At 37.8% G+C, this 21,722-nt stretch overlaps 1 protein-coding gene across 2 annotated transcripts in view; it reads right to left on the minus strand.

Annotated features, from left to right (window-relative positions):
* Window positions 1-12,614, minus strand: part of EDARADD (EDAR associated via death domain) — an 81,950-nt gene extending 69,336 nt beyond the window's left edge. The window contains exon 1 of one of the 2 annotated variants that reach the window (XM_007481578.3): window positions 12,468-12,614. In XM_007481578.3, coding sequence (XP_007481640.1) covers window positions 12,468-12,531 — 64 coding nt within the window. In that variant the 5' untranslated portion in view covers window positions 12,532-12,614. Of the gene's footprint in view, window positions 1-10,391; window positions 11,007-12,467 lie in introns of those variants that run through there. The other variant, XM_007481577.3, reaches the window with a different exon arrangement.
* Window positions 12,615-21,722: the final 9,108 nt, after the last annotated feature.

The raw sequence follows: 21,722 nt of genomic DNA on the forward strand, positions 1-21,722 counted from the left end.
GCAGAAACACTCTTATGATGCTATTGCAATAGTTTGGAATAGGGGCAGAGGAGTTAGGAAGGCCGGAACCAGAGTAGTGACAGTGATAATGGACAAATGGGGAGAGATACAAAGGATGAACAAATGTAGAACTCTTAGTCAACTCAAAATTTTAAGCACCTACTTTGTAACACACATTATGAGACACTGACATTTGGGTGACAGGGTTAAGTTAAAGGAATACAAGGAAAGATAAAAAAAAACAGTCCCTACTCTCAAGGAGTTCAAAGTCAAATGGGGAAGACAAACTGAAACCATCTTTGTATAAACATGATATATCTTTGTATACCTATATCTATATATCTATATCTATACACATCTATACACACACACACATAGATACATGTGTATGTGCAAAATAAATTGGGGAATAGTTTCAGAGGAAGGGAACCAGGACTAAAAAGAACTGAAAAGTCTTCTTGTGGACTTGGAGACTTTAGGTGAGACTTGAAGGAAGCTAGGGAAGCCAGTAGGCAGAAATGAGGAGGGAGAGATTTCCAGGAATGGAGGACAGCCCAGGAAAACACCAGGAGTGAGAGATGGTGTTTGTGCAAGAAGTCAATGTCACTACATCAGAGTATATGGTGGGGAGTTAGTATGGTGTAATAAAACTGGAAAAGTAGTAGGGGGTAGGTTATAGACAAATGACATACATTTATAGGACTTTGTAATTTATTGGCTATGAGAAGTGAAAGGACAAAAGATAACCCCAATGTTTCAGACATGGGGGACTGAGTCACATCAGTGATCTTTGGAAGATTGAAGAGAATTGAAGAAGTGCTATAAGATTGCAGTTTGGCAAAAGCCACCCTGACCTGAGTAGATGGGCAAAACTGCCCTGATTTTCAAAAAGGAAAAAGAGTATAGAGTTTGGTTAGTGAATGTTTAGAAAGGAAAGCACTGATCACAAAGGCTTCATAACATCACAACATGACTCTATAAAAGCAAGTGATGACAGATTACCTTTTCCTAATGATAGTTATTAAATAAGATCAAAAATGTGCAGTTCACATAAGTACACCTGAATTTCTGCAAATTATCTGACGAAATTTCTTATGCTAGCCTTGTGGTCAAATGAAGACATGAGCAAGTTATGAATCACCTTAGGGCAGAAAGCCAAGATGGTAGAGTGGAAAGAAACAAATGCTTCTACTCACAACTTCTTCAGATAGATCTATAAAATGCATCAACCCTAACAGAGAAATCCAGAAGAAGACACTATGCATTCTTTGTCTGGTTCAGGTCAGTTTAGAGAGATAAACAGAGGTCTGTTAACATTGGGGACAGGTTCAAAGCAGCTCACAGCATAGGGTGCACTCCATCACCCATGCACAATTAGCCCCAAAGGAGGTCCCTGATCCATACTAGGGCACTGAGATGGGGACAGGGGCAACATACAGCTTTGTTGCCCATTATCATCCTGCATGATCCAAAATGAAGTGAAAAGGGGACCAGTGACCAGTTTAGAGAGGGCCTGAGTGGTGTACTGAAAGAAGGAAGTTCAGAAGCCAACAGCAGCAACAACAGTGGTGTGGCTCAGACCTCAGGTGCAAAGCTGGGTCTTACTTCCAGCATCTAGCCCAGCTGAGGAGGAATAACCATGACAGGAAACCCAAACCAAAGGGGAACCTATAATTCTGCCTCTTTGAACAAATACAATTCTCTGGCCAGCTAGTAGGGAGGAGTCTAGCAGTAGTCAACTTAAACCAGTTCAGAAACTTGAAGACCTCAGACCAGGGGAGCAGAAATCAGACTTTACCCTGGATTGATGCCTTTTGGGAACACTGAAAACTTGTAAGAGCCTAGCCTGTCCCTGAGATTTTGGAATAACAAAATACTTAATACTCCAAGAAGCAATGGAACCAGTTCACCCCTTGCATGATGTTGGAAATCAGGAAATAGAATGGGAGAATGGATAGACAAAAAAAAAAGAATCACACAATAATAGCTATGATAAGAGATGATTGGCTCAGATGCAGAAAAAGAGAATGATTACTGCTAAGTTTCATAGGAAAACACAACTGGGGCACAAAATAAATTAGAATTCCTGGGAGAAACAGAGAAAGAATTAAAAAAACACAGAGTTTTTCAATGGTCTAAAAAAATAAATGGAATGAGAATCCATTTGAGGAAAAATTTAGAAAAGCAATGACAGCTATGTAAGAAAGAATTGGAAAGGGAATTAACAGATTGGCACAAAAAATGAAAAAAATCTTTCCCAAGCAACAAACTCCCTGAAAATCTGAATGGACCAAATAGAAGCCCAAAACTCCATAAAGCAACAAGAAATACTAAAATAAAGTTAAAAGGCTGAAAAAATGGAAGACTTTTAAAGTAACATTATAACAAAAACAAAACTTCCACAGAGAATGTGGAAAAAATGGGGACACATACATTGTTGGTGGAATTGTGAACTGGTTCAACCATTTGGGGAGAAGTCTGGAATTGTGTCCAAAAAATTATAAAATTAAATACCCTTTAATGCAGTATACCATTAGTAGGTCTATTTCCTAAGGAGAAGAGGGGAAAAGGAAAAGAACCTATATGTTTTAAAATATAGTAGCTCTCTTTGTTGTAACAAAGAACTAATAATTGAGAAGATGCCCGTCAGTTGGGGAATGGCTAACAAGTTGTAGCATATAACTGTAATGGAATACTACTGCATCATAAGAAATGATGAACAGGTTAATTAAAAAAAAAACAAAGAAAAACCTTTATGAAATTATGAAGAGTGAAAAAGCAGAGCCAAAAGAATATTAAATACAACAACAGAAATATAGTTTGAAGAATAACTTGTATATGTCCACCTACAGAAAAAGAACTAAGAGAAACATGCAAGTCATAGTTTTATATATGCATTTTTTGGCCAAATGATGCATTCTCTAGTTCAAGAAGGGGTGGGCAGTGAGGAAGATACCTTGGAACTTTAATGTAATAAAAAATTTTTTTTAAGTAAGAAAACAGATTAAGGATAAAAACAATTAAGAATCATTAGACTATCTGAATACCATATCAAAAAAAGCCTAGAATCCTATTTCAAGAAATCTTAAAAGACAACTGCTCATATTTCTTAGAAACAGAGAGTAAAGTAGAAATAGAAAGAACCCCCCAGTTTTATCTCCTAAAAGAAACACCAGAACAAAAACTTCCAAGAACATCATGGCCAAAATCCAAAGCTTTCCAGGCAAAGAAAAAAATACTGCAAGCAGCCAGAAAGAAAGAGTTTTAAGTACTAAGGATCCACAATCATGATCACAATTTAGCAGTCATCACTATAAAGCAGCAGAGAATTTGGAATACACAATTCCCAAAGGCAAAGGATATGGGTTTAAAGCCAAGAAGAATTTACTCAGCAAAACTAAGTTTAATACAACAGAAGAAGTGGACTTTTGGTAAAATAGAGGACTTCCAAGTATTCCAGATGAAAAGACCAAAGCTGCAGAGAAACTCTGAAGGTCAAACACAAGAGTTAAAAGGTAAATCTGAATGAACAATGATTAAAAAAAAAAAACCTAAACAAGAACGAAATGCTTACATTCAAATATGGGGAAATGATGTATATATCCCCTCTGAACTCTATCATCATTATGGTTCATTGAGAGAATTCAATTAGACAAAGCCTTGGAATGATTCTATAATGTCTTAATAATCTTTAGGAAAGAACGGAAAGAGAAAGGGATATGCTATGGGGAAGGCAGGTGGAGATGAGGAAAAAGGAAAGGAAGGTTGATGGGAAATATTTAATATAATCAATATGTACAAGTTGATATCTATTCAAATGAGGAGATGGTGGGGGTGGAGTGGCTGACATTTGAATCTTACTCTCATTTAAACTGGTCAAAATTAGTAGGAACACACACATACAGACTGTTGCACATGTGGGATACAAAAACCCATTTCACTCTGTAGAAAAATAGAAGGGAAAGGGAAGGGGGAATTAGAGGGAGAATAGATTAAGGGAGAGATTAGCCCTAAGCAAGGAAAAATTTCTAAGAATGTACAAAAATGTTTACAACTTTTTGAAATGACAAAGAATGAAAATCTGAGGGAGCTTCTAGAAATTGGGGAATGGATGATATAGTATGATATATAAATGTGATGGAATGTCATTGTGTTGAACTTTTATCAGAGTAATGATCCATTAGGATTCCAGAGGACTAATGCTAAACTGTCATACCTACCTCCTGATAAAGAGGTGAAAAGATTCAGAATACAGAATGAGACAATTTTTTTTTTGGACATGGTCAATGTGGAAATTTGTTTTGATTAACTATTCATGTTTTTAATAAGTCTGTTTTTCTTGTGTTCTCAGTGGGAGGAGCGATTTGAGGTACAAGGGTAAGGAGGCAGGTCTTAGTTTAAAAAAATCAATGCAATATTTTTAAAATATACCTATTTTTAAATAGTAAATTTTTAATAAAGGGCAGTATTAGACTAGGTCAACTATAAGGTCTCTTCTAAAAAAATTATTTCAAAGCCTAACCAGTTTAAATGCCTGTACCAAACAGTTAAGAATGAATATGCTCATGTCAGCTTGGAAGGAAGTCTCTAACGGAGTGCCCCCAAGGCTCTACCTTTGGCCCTGTGTGGTTTAACAAATGACTTGGATAAAAGTATGAAAGGCATACTTAGTAATAACTGGCATTTTTATGATGTTTTAAAGTGTGCGATGCACTTTAAATACATAATTTGAACTTTATAGCAATTCTATGATTTAAGATCTCCAGGTATTATGCTTATTTTACAGATGAGAAAACTGAGGCTCAGAGGGACTAAGTAACTTCTCTATAGTCATATAGCTAGTCAGCACTTAAAGAATGGGTTCAAATTCAGGTCTTCTCATTTGAATTAATCATTTTGTCTCTACATGGCACTGCCTTTCTCATTCCTCTTATCACATCTGAAGGTGAGATTTGAACACAGTGTGGCAACAGGCAGGCAGAACTAGTCTTAAAGTCAAGAAGGCTTGGATTCAAGTCCTGCTTTTGCTATGTACCAGCTATGTGACACTAGGCAAGTCGCTTAAGCTCTTCTTGCTCTGGGCAATTCTCTTAAGACTAAAAGTTGCAGAAAAATTGTCAGCCTGCCTTGGTAGAGTTTCCTCACCCAGAATTTCCTTATGCCAAAGAAATCACACTTCTACTCCTTATCTCTGTGTTGTTGAGAGGGACAGAAAATCTCCTGGATGACTGGGTCAGGTTCCAAAAAGATCTCAACCAATTAGAGACAAACCTAATAAAATGTAATTTAATGAGAACAAATGCAAAGGCCTATTGTATTTTCACAAGTACAATTATGGGAGCCAGGCAGGAAATAGTATTAGGAGTTTTAAGAGACTACAAATTAAAAAAAAAAAGAGAGAGAGAGAGACTACAAATTCAATATGTCAACAGTTTGCATGCCGCAAATAAAAGCTAAAGTTGCTGTAGGCTTTAAAGACCAAAATCCAAATAATCCTCATTTTCTTTCCTGGTCAAAATGTATCCTGAGCCCCATATTTCAAGTAGGACATTGATAAACTGTAATAGTTCCAGAGGAGGATGACCAGAATAGTGAGGGGACTAGAAACCATGCCAAATAATGATTTGTTGAAGGAACTGAAGTTTTCCCTGATCAGAGAAGACTGATCTAGGAGAATCATAATAATTCCTTTACAGCATTTGAACAGTATATGGTAGAGAAATTAGGTTTCAGTGGACAGTTAGGATGGTAGAAGTGGCAGAGAAAATTATTTAGGCTTGATATAGTAGTAGTCTCTCGGTAACCGAAGAAACAATTCCTAAGAAACAGAAAGACCCAAAAGAATGAGTTGCCTTGAAAGGGAGTGAGTTCCCTCTTAATGCTGGCCTTCAAGCAGAGACTAGATACCTACTGGTTGGGTGATGTTGTATAAGATATTCTCCCTTAGCTATTGTTTAGACTGAATGGCTTCTGGAGTCTCAAACAATCCTGAAATTAAGATCTTAATTGTGGGACCACAGAAAGAACTAGCAAAGTCAGAATGAGATTTAGGGGAAAGATAAAAGATTTTAGATATGTTGAATTTGAATTGGGTACCTGAGTGGGCTTATCCTTTGGCAAAGTTTTTGAGCTTGGGTGCCCAGAGGGCAACTTCAAGCTGCCCGTGAGTCCCTTTTCTTCCCCCCCTCCCCCATTACACTAGAGCAGAGGGAGGAAGTGCTTGCTTTGGGAGGTTGGACCAAGAGGCAGGGCATGCAAAAAATGTCCTCCAGTGCCAATACTTCACCAACACTGCTCTAGATGGTCAGAGATGTAAGCCTGCAATTCAGGGCTGAAGATACAAATTTGGGAGTAATTTATAAAGATGATAGTGAAGATGGAGTACATTAGAATCTCAAAGGGGATGAGAGAGAGAGAGAGAGAGAGAGAGAGAGAGAGAGAGAGAGAGAGAGAGAGAGAGAGAGAGAGAGAGAGAGAGATGGATAGGGAAGCAAAGGACAGATTTTTGGGGGAGAATATCCAGCTTGTGGAGGGGGTAAAGAAGAAAAGAAAGTTTCAAAGAAAGAGAACCAAGACATTAGGTAATTTCCAAAGCCAAAGGAAGAGAAAATATCCAGTAGAAAAGGCACTTTATTGTGTCATATACTACAGAGAGGTTAAGGAGGATGATAATGGGAAAATACTGGATATGGTGATTCAGAGACTAAGTAGTGGCATTTGAGAGAGCAGTTTCAGTTGAAGGATGGAGGCAGAAATCAGATTATAGGGAGCTAACATTTTCCAAATTGAGTCATTTGTAGGTTCTATGTCAAATATTCTGATGCCTTCCCCCATGTGGGGCTAGAAAAATCTGAAAGGACACAGTTAATACAGAAATTTCATATATAAATATGTGCCTCTAAAAGCAAATGACAGATTGCAAATTACTCTAAGAAAGTTAAAAAAACTACTCTTAGCTCACTTCTTTCTGAGCAATTGTAGCTAAGTAAGCAGAATGTACCAGATGTTTTCAAGCTTCACTGAGTGCCATGGGCCAAAAGCATGGCTTTTGTGCTTTCTAGTGAAGAATTAAAGGTGATTCTTTAAACATCTGATTGCAGAATCTAGGTTCTGTGCACCATGGATTTTCTTTTGATGCACAGCTGTTTTCAATACTGGTTATAAAGAACCCCTGAAGTCTTGAACTATATCCATGGTCACAAAAGTCTCTCTCAAGCAAAGAGAGATGGATATGCCAACCTACACTTTTAATTCCTCTTACTCTTAAGTGTAAATGTATTGCAGCCTCATGAAACAGCTCTGCACTGTCATTCTCAGAACTAGGTGAAGGGATGAGAGCAAGAAAGGCACAAAGATAAAGAAATAGGCCTGTAACTTTGATTTCTCTGGCACTTGCCCAGCCAGTATTTCACAGATTTAAAGGTGTCAGTCAATAGCATGCTGAATACCCAAGAGGATCAAACTGGAGGAAGAGGAGGAGAGGGAGGAGACACAACAAAGAGACATGAAAGAAAGACCTAGACATGGGGAAAGTGAGAGAGAAAAAAAATAGAAAGAAGCAGAATTAGATGAAAAAAGGTGAGGTAACGATTATAGGTAAGAATGAAATGAACAGGGCTCTCTCTATACGGAATGTCCAGAATAATGGTCTAGCTGGCTAAGGAAGGTAGGAAGGAAGAGGGACCTTCTGGTAGGGGCATATTCTTTCTGCTCTAATTGCTGAAAAAGGTGAGGAGTGAATGCAGGAGATAAGAGCTGCTAGCCTTGCTTTTATGTAAACATAGCCTGAAATGATAACCAAACATAAACAGTTGTATGGTAGATACAAAAGCACTGAAAGCTTTTCCTTGTGTTGATGCCAGCTTTAGAGTAGTAGATACAGTAGGTATAGCCAACACCAAAAGTGTCAATTTTCTGGAAAAGAAGTAGGAAACTATAATTTTAGTCTTAAATTTTAACACTGCAATGAAGCAAAGAGCAGCATTTTTCATAGGAATAAAAATGGGTCAGTGAATGTTATCACCACTATATAAATCAAGGACCTTCATCTTTAGTTTTCAACAGCTAGATAAAATCAAAATTACTTGAAAGAACAAAAGTTCTTTTCCTCTAGGAGAAAATTCTGATTTGGTCAGGGTAATGTTGCATTTTACTAATAGATTTAGAGAGATAGATTTAAAATTAATTAGTTTTATAACAGGTACATGTGACCTGAAATTTGTTTTTATTTTGGAAAACACAAAATTATGGGTTTTCTTAATGTGAAGAAGGTATATGTTTTTATTCTATTATGCATGAATATGTATATGTATATATGTGTGTATCATAGAAAATACAGAGACATATATTTACTTTAAAGGGTAAATCCAGGAAAATTACTGTTGAAGGAAAAAAGAACCAAGATAGCAAAACAAGAGTGTGTTTCTTCTGTCATTTTGGTAGAACTAGTGTTTAACTTTTCTATCTTTATTCTTTTGCTGCAAATTACACCACACTATTTGATAGGGAAACTTTAAATGGCAGTAGTATATTGTAGTTTCATTACCAAAATGGGGGGAGTTACCATCCAGAAAAATCACAGAAGCCTTAATGAAATATAAAAAAAAAAGGAAGCCTTTCTTTTAATCATCATCACCATTAACATTTAAAACTTGGGGGGGGGGGGTACCAGGCATAGACATCCATTATCAAGAGTAGTCTTAGAATTCACCAGAAGTTAATTGGAGGGCTGGCTCAGAAGAGTTGAGCACTTAAATTTCTCTGATGGCATTCCTAACACATCCTATCTCAAGAAGACATGAAGAAGAAATGATGAAAAGTAGATGTAAGATAGAGAAGTCCCAGAAGCAAATGAAGAATCTATAGGATTTCTATGAGCAGTAGTAGCATAACTGAAGGCCAGGGAATAATTTGCTAGGCAAAAATTAACTAGCAGGACATGACACTTGTACCAGAGGAATACTAAATTCTACATTAGGATATTAAGAAAAAGAGTAGGGGTTTTATAATATTTTATCTCCATTTCTCATCTCTTTATGCCAAGGAAAAGAGGTTAATTGGAGGCAAGGATTTGCTTACTGATGTATCTAGGCAAATTTATCATTTTTCTTCCATTTATCATTTCCCACTTGCAAATATTAAAGGATATATTTTTGACAGTGCCTGGCAAATAGTAGGCACTTAATAAATATTTGTTAACTTATTAGTTACTCTAGGAAACTTCTCAAGGCTCAGTCCAGCCTCTTCCTATTCATCTCCATTTCTTACTGCTTTACTTCTTTTTGTATTCCTCCTGCTTAACACAATCCATGATACACATAGAAAGTACTTAATAAATGTGTATTAATTGATTTATTGGTTGCCTCAAGGTAACAACATATCCAGAGCATAAGGTCTCTTTTCTGTCAAAGTTCAAGTAATTAAATATGAAGCATACTTATTTCAAGTAATTACTTTTGGACCTCTCTTGAGAGAAGCCAATTCAGAAACTTCAGAGAAACAGCATCAGTATAGTCAAGATTTTATATAGGGCTAGATTCTAGGATAAGACCAAGAGGATTCCTGGGCTATAGAGTTTGATGAGGCGGTAAATCCATGGAGCAATCGTTTTCCGTGTCAAGAGTCAGTATAAATACAGTAGAAAACATTTGGGTCAAGCCCACCGTTCACGGAATGTCTTTTGGTTCTGTACCTTTCTTTATATGCCCAGCCCTCAGTACAGTGACTGGCACATAGTAAATACTTAAATGATTGTAGACTGACGGGATCCTGGCTTGTAAAACTTCCTAGTAACTACAGTTTGGAATGACACAGGGAACTCTCTCTCCACCCCCACCCCATTGTGGTACTAAGGTAAGGCAAAAAAAATTTTTGAGGGAGGGGGAATCTACACAGCATGAAAGTGGGAAAGGTGGAAACAGGAGAAGGAATCAAATACTTAAGCTGTTTTATGCCAGGGAAATTGGTTGGACGTGTTTCAACCTGGCATCTCCCGATCCAGAACAAAAGTGCCTGGGGCCAAAAAAGTAAAAAGAGGGCAAGAAGGGGCACAAAAGGACAGAAGGTTGGGATGGGGATAGGAGACGAGAGGGGCGGGGGGTGTGTGTGGGGGGGAATTAGCTACTGCCCACACAGGACCTTGTTTAACAAGAGTTCCCAAACTACCACGGGGCCCTTTGCACAGCGAGCACTGCTCAAAAAGCTCCTGAGAGTGGGGTATGGGGGGGGGGGGCACTTTGGGTGTCCGTCCTAAATCTCTCCACATCTGGGCTGCTGCTGAGACTCGGTCCTTCTCCCTCTCCCCGCCCCTTATCTAGACCTAAAGGCCAGCCCTCGGGGCACCGCTCTCCGCCCCGCAGGTGAGAGTGCGCCCCGCCTTGATGTCAACTTACCTGTAAGCAGAGGGTCCTCGGCAGAAGCCATGGAGGCGGGGTGGAGGAGCACCAGTTCCAGCTTGGGGCTGGAGAGCCGGGTGGGAAATGGGAAGGCGTGGGGTAAGGGGGACGAAAGGAGGAAGGAAGGAATCCCGGGAAGAGGTAGTATGGAAACTTCGGCTTTCCCGGGTCGGGCTGATAAAAACACCCCAACTCCTCCTCCTCGTCCTCCTCCTCCTCCTTGTGTCTTCGCTGGCTCCTTCCTTGTACTCACTTCCTGCTTGGGCATGGAGAGGAGCCCCCTCTGTGCGCGTCTCTAACTCCCTCCCCTCCGTAGGTACGAAGCAAGAATGGGTGCTCCCCCCGATTCTCACTGCTACAGCTCCGACCCCGCCGTCCACTAGCCCGGCCTGCCCCTTTGCACCCCAGTGGGTTGGTTGCCGGCTCCAGATTCCCTTTTTGCCTCAGCTGCTGCCCGAGGACTCCTACAATTGCCTCAGTCGCTGCAGTTCGGGACCGGGCTTTTCGATTTGTACGGTGAACCAGATGATTAATCTTAACCAACGGTAGCCGTAGTCCCACTATATTCAGGCAGACGGCAATGAACTTTACTGGATACTACCCTAGCTAAGACCCCAGAGCTACCTGGGTGCAGCAGGCATGGTTTGTGATATATACGGTAGTCTGATATTTAAGCAATTTCCTGATCTTTATGTAGACGGAGTTCTGATGCATGATAGTACATGCTAATAATTTCTATTTTGATTTTTTGTTCTTTTTTGCATTAGTCATTACCTGACCTCCCCCAGGGAAGTATTACAACAAAGAGAATGAAAAGATAATTCCCATTGCAAAACTCATTAGCAGCACCTAGGCCCTTTACTGAAGTAGCTTCTATTAAGTATTGGGGAGATATTTAATTCTTACATGAAAGCTTAAAATTTAATTTATATTGACGAACGTAGGAACACAGAAATGGAAGCTACCTCAGAGGGATCTAGTTCAATCCCATCATTTTGCAGATGAAGAAACTGAGACTTGGAAGATTAAGAGATTTGCCTAAAGTCACACAGGTAGAAAGGGTAACTGAATTTTTAAAGGGTTTTCCTTATAGCTGGTTTGCCCTCCCTCCTCACCTTATCTCATGGAATTTTTAGCTTCCTTCAAAGGTAAACTCATACGTTACCTCCTACCTGAAATCTATCTTAATCTCATAACACAGGTCTCAGTTGCTAATGTCCTCCTGATGAAAATCACCTTTATGTATTTTGTATTTAATTTTCTATGTACATGTTCAATAAAATGTCTGCTCTTGGAAGGCACAGGCTGCTTGGTTATTGGTTTTTTATCCCCAGTACCTGGCACTTTGCATTTAATATTTGCTGAATTGAATCAAATTGGCATATTTTGATCTGCACCTATGATTTTGTTGGTGTAGGGAACTCTTGGTGTGGAAATTTCCCATAACCTGTATTTTCAGAATTGCCTGAGGTAGTGAGAGGTTAGGTAATTTATCTAGGATCACAAAACTTATATGCATCAAAGGTCAGAAATAGGACTTGAACTCAGGTCTTCGTTCAAGGCTAGTTCTATATCTCTTAAATCAAACTACTGAAAGATATGGAGAGATAGAAAAATAGACACATACACATACATATATAGATATGTATGTACATGAGCTATTCTATATGTACATATAAAGAATATACTTAAATTAGTTATATTTCCAAGTATTAATAAAACCCACTATTAATCACAAAGCTTCCACACATGTGATGACATTGAAGTAAGCAGAAGTTTAGAGGACTGTAATAGTTCTTTCATGCCATTCATATTTAGGAAGAGAAGGATGAAACTGATTACAAGCAAGTAATTTCTTGCCCACTACTACAAGAAATTGTCTACAAAGGATGAACACTGTCTAACAATGGGATTTGTACCATTTTTCTAGCAGTGTATGATATTGTTAATGTCACCAACTAAGTACATATTTATTATTAATCATTCAACAAACATTTATTAATGTGCCAGGCATTGACCAAAGGCCTGCCTGGTCTGAACTACTCAAAAATATTCAGCAAATGACTGACATACCGTCTTGGTGCCCAGGAAGTAGCTGTCTACCTATCCCAAGTTGCTTTGTAGTCCTGAGGCCCATAGTACTCTTGAAGATGTCTTCTTAAGTCTCAGAAATGTGCCATGGATGAAATAATATGTTAAACGCAGAGATGAGGCTTTGAAAATGGAACAGATCCTCTGTGTAGGGAAAATAAAACAGCCCAGATGAAACACCTCTGGGGAAACTGTGGGTGGGTGGACAAACTTCCTCTCTCTGCCCTAAGATGGAAAGGGAAATTTTTTTAATGGGTATTTTCTATGGTTGACCATTTGGGGAGTTTGTTTTGTGGTTCTGCTTTCCTCATAAAGGGGCTAATTTCTGAGATCAATCAACCAGAACTACTTTTAATCAACTCAGGAGATCTTGCCATCAATACAACCTCAGTGGACGCCCAGAAACTTTTTTTTGGTTACCTTGACACAACTATAAACCTCTAAAAACAAAGATTTTGTAACAAGGACTCCAAACCTTGAACTAGAATTCATATATTGCTTATTCTGATGCCGCCTTATATCAAACAGAAACTAGTAAAGAGGGTGATATGACTTTTAAAAAAAATAAAGATTAGATCAAGGGCAAACCTTTTTATGTACAATCCCTTCTGATTTCTGTCAATTTCCTCAGGTCTCCATAATACCATTTATAAAATGGTATGCTTGTAAAAGCAGTAATAATAATTAAACTAATCACAAGTGTCACTGAAGAATAAATGAAGTATTTGCTTAGGTAGCACATATACTAACATTGGAATAATTTTAAAATGCACAGAATAGGAGAAAGCTCAGGGGAGGTAGATAAGCAGGACAGCTATTAAACTGATATTTTTAAGTTGTTACATACTTTACAAATAAGTAAATATGTTATAGTGAAGAGGTTCTCAACTTGGCATCCATAGACTTTTTTGTTTCTTTTGAAGATACTCTGATAACAATTTCAATATAATTTGTTTCCTTTGAAAGGCCATGTATTTATGTTATACATTTAAAAACATTGTGATCAGTAATCCTATAGTACATATCTAGCCTATAAAGTGCTCAATACATTTTTGACTGACTCTTGAAACAATTTCATGTTAGCTTTGTTCTTTAACTAAAATTGAACCAATATTCAATGCAGTACTTCTTCATTTAGTGGGAGGGGATAATAATCACCAAACAATTTTTTAGGACTAAAATAACATTAAAGGAAATGGGGATGAATCAGTAGAAATACCTTATTTTAAAAAATGAATTATATCTTTTGTTTTTAATGTCTCTTTTCCTCCCTTCAGTCGAAGAGTCATTTCTTATAAAAAAGAACAATGTAACATTGGGGGAAAAATAATAAGGATAAAGAGAAAAGGGCTGGGGGAGGATGGGGACAGCACAGATGGGAAGCAGTTCAGCAAAACTACCAACATATCAACCAAATCCAACAACCAAGTTCATATTCCTAGCACGCAATCCCTCTGTCCCTCCCTTCCTAGTACATAGTGTGTATAATCTGTTTCCTTCAGTGGCTTAGATTCTATCTCAGAGAGACAAGTCCTTTGCATGTGAAACAGATAAGTAACAATTCAATGTAGCATTTGGTTGAAGGACCCAAGGACCTCTATGAAGAAATTCTAAAAAAAGAGAGTTATGATTAGGCAGGTATTAGTGTCGGCTTGAGCTAGGAAGGCCTTGAAGATGAGACTGAACTTGAGCTGGTCATTGAAGGCTGGATAAGAATGAAATATTCAGAGTGTTGTACTATATACAACATCCCAATATCTAGATAGGAGAGTTGGAGAGAAGGGAAGGAGCAACAGAGGCAAAATATTAGTTAGAAATTAGCATAACTTTGTTTTGGGCAAGATGAGGAAACCAGTTTAAGAAGTTCAGGGGCTAGTGGGAGGTAGTAGATTGTGTCATAGTTAGATTATAGTCTCAGTGCTGGATAGGATTGGGAAAGTCCAAATTTTTTATTTCACAAATAAGAAACTGAAGGAAGCTTTCAGTCTAAATAGCATGACAAAAGAAACAAAGGATAGGAAAACTGGGACCAGATTATAGAGTACCTTAAATACCAGCTTGAAGAGTTTGGACTTTATCATATGTGATATGATATGGGCAAAAAAAAGATATTTGAAATTTTTGAGAAGGGAAATGAACTGATGAAAGCAACCTTTTTTGGAAGGTTAGTAAGGTAGTAGGGCTTAGAACTAAATAGGCATATTTATAAAACTTTATAAGCTACTTAATTGTGGGTTCTTAATATTATTATTAGTCTTTAAAATGTGGGATAATTTATATTCTTGAAAAATTTAAATATACTTAATGGGATTGCTGTTTATTTTTTCTTTAAGCATAAAATTGACAAGTCTAGAATTTTTAACACTTATTTGATTCTTCTTTGATAAGTTTGTAACCTTCCTCTAAAGATACTGAAACACTTAAAGAGCCTTACTACCTTTCTAAGTAATAGATTAAATCTCCAATGCCTACTCACAGCATTTAACATTGAATTACTCAGTGCAGGGGGACAGTTAGGTTAGAAACCACAGTGCCTGCTCTGTCTTTCCCACAGAGGGGGAAGGTGATTTGTGGTTGATTCTCAGTATAGCAGACTATTCAAAACACTCAGAACTTCTAGGAGAGACAGTTGGAAAAAAGAAGTGGAAGAAGATCAGAGACATGGAGAGACTGTAAGTCAACAAGTATTTATTCAGCACTAATGTTTGTTGACTTGACTATAAAGTATTTCCAAAAAAATCTCACTTATTCTCCATATGTTCCTTTGTTTGATTGGATGAGGAGCATCTCTATTGGTGGGTAACATTCTCTCTTTGGACATAGCAGATATTGTTCAACAACTTTTTATGAAAGACTTTCATTCCTATCCAGCCCAACTTTACTCCTTTCTAGTCCTTATTGGCCTCTGTTTTTCCCTTGGACTATACTTCTGTATAATTCTCATCTCCATCTCCATCAACATGGAATGTATCCAGACATGTAACAGGACAAGAAGGGAAACAAAATAAGCATCTCTAACTAATCTCTAATTTCTTCACTGAGGGAAACTTGAATTCTTTCTGAGAGGGTAAGCAAAAGTTTGGGACTAAACACTGGGTCACTCAGCTCTCAGCTCTCCTTAGAGAGGGGAGTACCAAGCTAGAATTTTACACACACACACACACACACACACACACCATATACACACACACCCTTAAATATCTTTAGTCTAAGGAAGTGATGGTGAACCTTTTAGAGGAGTGCCAGGCCCTGCCCCTCCCACTTTGCCCCTTGGCCCCCCACCTTAACCCAGATGGGGGAGGTAGGAAGTGTTTCCATTGGACTGCTGGGTGGAGGGGCCAATAAAGTGAAAAAAATGTCCTCAGCTCAGGCAAAGAGGGGAAGGGGAATGGTCCAAGAGCTCTACTCCCCGTCAGCTCTGCCTCCTTTGAGCCGCCCATCTTACCCACTGTGCACTCCCATTGGGTTGCTGGTCAGAGGGGCAGGTGATATAAAAAAATATCTGTAGGCATGATGGAGATGGAGAGGGGAGCATTTCTGCCCAAGTACCTCTACCTTTCTAGTAAGGAACTGGAGAGACCACAGCTTATATGCCCCCAGAGAGTGTTCTGTTTGCCATCTTTGGCACCTGTGCCATAGGTTAGCCATTACTGGTCTAAGGGATGTGTGGTTTTGGTTGTTCAGTTGTTTCAATCCTGTCCAACTCTTTATGACCCCATTTGGGGTACTGGAGTAGTTTGCCATTTCCTTTTCCAGCTCATTTTACAGATAAGGAAATGGAGGCAAATAAGATTAAGAGACCTGCCCAGGGTTACACAACTATTATGAAGCTGAATTTGAACTTAGCCCTGCCTGGCACTCTATCCACTATGCTACCTAGCTGCCCTTAGTCTTAGATCTCACTCAGGAAATTCTCTGAAATCTCTAGCAGGCTGGGGAAAGAGACATTATAGAAATCACTATCTTCTCTCATATAGACTTCCTCCCATAGTTTTATTCTCTCTTCTGCAATCTGAAATGTGGTTGGCATCTTCTAGCTTTTTTTCTCAAAATTGGAAGCCAGAGGTGCCCAAAGCAACTGGAAAATCTGACAAACCTGAAGAGGCTCAGGACCCAAAGAAGGTCTGATAAAGGCAGAGCTCTCCTATCTCCTGCTCTTACCAACCTTACTCTCCCTCTTTTGCAAGTGAGAGACATTGATTTCCATGAGAAAAGAAGAGGATTTTCCTTGCCAATGGGCTTTGGGACATATTAACAAATTATCCTTCCTTCTCCCTCTCCTTTTTTCACAATTCAACTTTCTGGCCTTTCCTGACATCTGATCCTTTAGCACCTACACCTATTTTTTTTAGGTTCTTTCCCTCCTCACCAAGCTTTCATTACCAGACTTTCCCTTTTTCATTATTGTTCCTCCTCCAAAATTTATGCCATCCAATTATATCATGTTGTGCAGACTCTTAATCTAAGGACTTTGAAGTTCTTCTCTCTTCTTTAATGAATTCAGTACCTGTCTCAGAGTCATATTTTCTACTCCATCATTTATTCTTGGTGATTTCTTATTCACATTAATGATACGAATCTCTCCATTTCTCTCCTTTCTCACTTTCTCCCCGCCACACTCCCATGATTTCTTTGTAATCTACTTCCACTATATAGAGTGCCATATTTCATCATCACTTTATATTGCTTCCCAATCCCCAGAGTTCTTGAACTCTGAGGTTTTCATTCCTTATTATAACGTGCTATACATCCACTTCTCTCCTTCTTCTACTCCTTTTTATGTCCAATTTCAGATCCCTTAGTCTTTCCTCTTTCTCCTAGTTCTGCCCACATTTCCCTCTCAGTCTTGACTTGATAATTAATGATTCAACAGGGCTCTGTCCTTCACCTATAAACCACTCATGCCACTGTGACCAGTGTTCAGGCCCTCTGACCTTCTACCTTAGATATTTGGCATCATTCTGTTTCTTCCCTCCGTTTTTTTTGAGCATCTATAAAGATAAAGTCACAAAATGAAAGACTGGATCCAACCCAAAATTAATATTTGTAAACTAACTTGACCCTGAATTGCACACAAATCCTTTTATTCACATTAATCAATCAATAGTTATTAAGCTCCTACTCTGTGCCAAACATTGTTCTAAGTGCCGGGAATACAAAGACAAAAGCAAAACAGCCCCCAAACTCAAGGAGTTTACATTCTTACAGGGAGACAGAATGTACATTTATAGCTATATAAAGAATAAAAACAAAGTAGATAAAAGGTAACTTCAGAGGGGAAAACAATAGCAGTGGGGGCACCAGGAAAGATGTCCCACAGAAAGTGGTGTTTAAGCTTAATCTTGAAGAAAACCAGGGATGTTAAGGAGAACATCTGTTGTGGGGAGTGAAAGAAAGTTAATAGGTTCAGGATTAAATATAAACTTTGTTTGGCATGTAAGACTCTTCATAACCCAATTAATTCCTACTGTAATTAGGTGTCTGCTCAAACCTGAGGTGATTTTTAAGAGGGACAGCTCTGTGCTGTTCAAGTGTAAATGCAAAGGAAGATATAATTTCTGGTTGGCTGAGAGAATGCTAGGTATGATTGCATACCTATAAGGGCTTTGAGACACACTTAGGAATGTCCTGAGAAGAATCCTCTCTGGAGAAGTGTTGGAAAGAGAAAGACCTTTTGTTTTTGTTTAAGCTCTTCCATACTAAGTATCAGTTCTAAGGCAGGAGAGTTGTAGGGGCTAGGTAATTGGGGTTAAATGACTTGCCCAGGGTCACAAGGCTAGGAAATATGACCTAGGAAGGTCATATTTGAACTCAGGATCTTTCATCTCCAGGCTTGGCTTTCTATCCACTGAGCCTCTCAATTGCCCTGAGAAAGACTTTCAAATAGAGAATTGGAGCCTTCTAAGTTGCAGTTCATTCATAAATCTATCTGCCAGGGTTGTTTCCTTTGGTAATTCATTTATGTCACAATCTCCTCCTGCCCCCACAACCACCCCCGCTCAAGATTGGGTTATATTTATTTCTTGTTTATTTGGATTTTGCATAAATGGAGATTTTGAACCTTTGACTTCATTCCCCAGAAGTCCTTAGTATTTCCCAAAATTCCCTATAATCTCTCCTGTGTCTCCATGTTGGTGGGATCATGTTATTGGTATTTAACTGGTGGTAACTCTGCCCATGTCCTCTTTCTTTGGGATGATGCAGCAAGTATGGTGGTAAGATAAGTGCTGGGATTTTAAATGGGCTAATCAGCCATGGGCACGTGGTTTTTATTTTGTATCCTCTTTATTCCTTGATTTCTAATGATCATTTAATAAAACTCCTAAAATACAATATTTTATTATTAGAGATATAATTTTAGATTTTACAATATTTCATATATTTATATGATACCATACATTTCCTTTGAGTACTCTTTTCCTAGGATATAATTAATTTCTGACAATTCTCTTTATTTCTTCTCTGTTTTTCAGAGAAGAAATCTGTATTTTTATTTTGATAATTTAGTTTTTCTCTTTTATTTCCTTGATGAAGTTGGCTAATGATTAACCTGTTTTGTTAGTCTTGAATATAGGTACTTTGTTTTAGCAGTTCCTCAGTCTTTTTATATTAATTTTTTCTATTTCTCCTCTAATTTTCAAAATTCCTATATAATTATTTTAAAGTTACAAATTTGTTTATTTTTTATCTTTAATTTGCACACTCAGTTCATTGACTTTCTTTTTCTATTTTGTTAATATTAGTTTCCAGAGTTCTAATTTCCTCCTGTGTGCTGCTTTATTTTATTTTATTTCTAAACCCTTAACCTACCTTAGAATCAATACTGCATATTGATTCTAAAGCAGAAGAGTGGTAAGGGCTAGGCAATGGGGGTTAAGTGGCTTGCCCAGAGTCAAAGAACTAGGAAGTGTCTGAGGTCAGATGTAGTACCTCCTATCTCTAGGCCTGGCTCTCAATTGACTGAGCCATCCAGCTGTCACCCTGTGTACTGCTTTAGCAGGTTAAAAAAGTTTTGATTTGTTGATTATTTTTAGCATTATTTTTATCTTTATAATTTATATTATTTGAACTTTTATCCAATAATTAACCAGGATATTATTATTTAGACTCTATTCATTTTTATTTATATTTCCTTTATTCATTAATAAGATTATAGTATTATATTCTGTGATAAATACATTTTTATGACTTTTTATATGTTTGGGATTCCTTTACATTTTTTCATAATTCCATAGTACATGGCCCATTTTTGTAAAGGTACTGTAAAATTCTGAGAATATATATTCTTTAATATTCTCATTCAGAAGTCAATACACATTAGTCATTTCTAGTTTATTCAATCATTTATTCCCTTATATCTCTAAAGAGGACAATTACTATCTCCTATTTTTATTATTATTACCAAAGTCTTTTAATCTTTTTCTTTTCTTTTAAGAATGTAGATGCTATACTTTTTGGCTCACAGATATTGATATAAATACTTAAACACCTTGTGAAAGTTGTAGAGAGTTGTCTTGTTTGTATGTGAATGGTTTGATGGCTTTCAACTGGCAAAGAAAGACTTCTTCATTTATTGGAAACTAGGAGAAAAATGAAAGTGAAGAAACAGTTTCAGGGACTCAAAATGGGATGTGGTCCGAGTTGAGAGCTTAGAACTAACTGTAAGGCATTCTGGTCTCTCCAGTCATTTGCATATACCTGTTTTAAGAAAAAACCAAAAAGAAAAGAAAAAAGAAAAAACCAAAGGGAAATCAAATGACTATTAGGAGATTGACAACTAATTTTAGAGGGTTTGTTAATTTTATAGAGGAAATTTGGAGTTCTTACCTTGTAAATGAAAGGTGAGTCACTGATCTCTAGGATGCTATGATTTTAGCTAGGGAAAGATAAAGAAGATAAGAGACTAAAGCTAAAGCTGAGCTGAAGAGTAAAAATTATAGAAAGTAAAGATTGGAGAAACAGCAGGCAAATAAGAGCAATCTACTAACAGAAGGTTTTAATTAGATGTAAACTGAATTTCACCAGACATCAGCTTCATTTTCACATGTTACTCTACAGCACCCCCTAGAGCTTAAGATAAGGGAAGCTTCCACTCTGGTTTGAGAGGGAAAAGAGGAAAGGGGAAAATTTTTTAGCTGTTATACAAGGAGGAGATGGTAAGAATTATTGGCTGAAGTAGAATCCTAGTGAATGAAGAATTGGTGAGATCTTGCACAGAAAACCAACCTGAGATACTTGCTTTGAAATATGTTCTGATTGGATAAATAGCATTTATGATTTGTTTACTTGACATTGGTTTACTTTATTTCTATATTTGGCAGAGCAGTGTCTTGGTAAGTAAAAATCTGGCTAGATAAACTGGTTTGCCTTTCTCAACAGTTAACTGTTTGAGAAAATTTGATTGGACTATACAACATTCTGGAAAGTGTATTCTGGCTGGTCTAACCTGTATTGACAAGTTACTCAGCCAATAAGCTTTGCCATTCTCTGGTTTCAAGTAAATGACCCTCCAAATTATGAGGTTCCACTTTCCAATGTTTCTTTAAGAGAAACTATAAGTTGAAAGTGTGTAAATATAAGAACGTACAACTGTGCTCAGGAAGGATTAGCACCTCTAGTGTAAGGGCTTGTTGAGACCTTTTCAGGGCTGCTCATCTACCTTTGATATCCACCTTCACTTAATTATCACCAGCAACTCTAAGATGCTGTAGCATACACAGTGGCCACAACTCAGTAAAGTCATTTTGGCAGAGGGTAAACAACAAACCTCCAACCCATCAGTGAGTTAGGAGGATCTGAAGACTTCCCCTGGTGGAATGGGGAGATAAAATTTTAATTTAAAAAAGTAGCATTATATATCTTTAATAGTCAAGAAATAGATAAATAACACAACAATTAGTGGTTCTGTCTGGGGCCTCTGATAGCTAACCAACCCATTTCTTGCTCCCATGGATCTTCGGCTAGAGTCCACGGTTACCTCAGTGGCCCACAGCTCCAGGACCTGAGAGAGGCTAAGGTCATGGTAGAAGTCAGAGTAGAGTGGGGAGTGGTGTTCATGATGTGAACTAGCCCTCCTCTTCCCACAGCTCCTACTATACCAGAAGATACGCAACTCATACTGGCATTTTACCTGGAAAAAGATCTGAAATTTGATTGTGCAAGTAGGAGTCATAAGTGTTACAATTTGTTAGTCAGTGTGAAGTGGTACAGTCATCTCCATTCTCATCCCTGATATTA

Source organism: Monodelphis domestica, chromosome 2 (genome assembly GCF_027887165.1).
Source record: "Monodelphis domestica isolate mMonDom1 chromosome 2, mMonDom1.pri, whole genome shotgun sequence".
NCBI lineage: Eukaryota > Metazoa > Chordata > Mammalia > Didelphimorphia > Didelphidae > Monodelphis > Monodelphis domestica.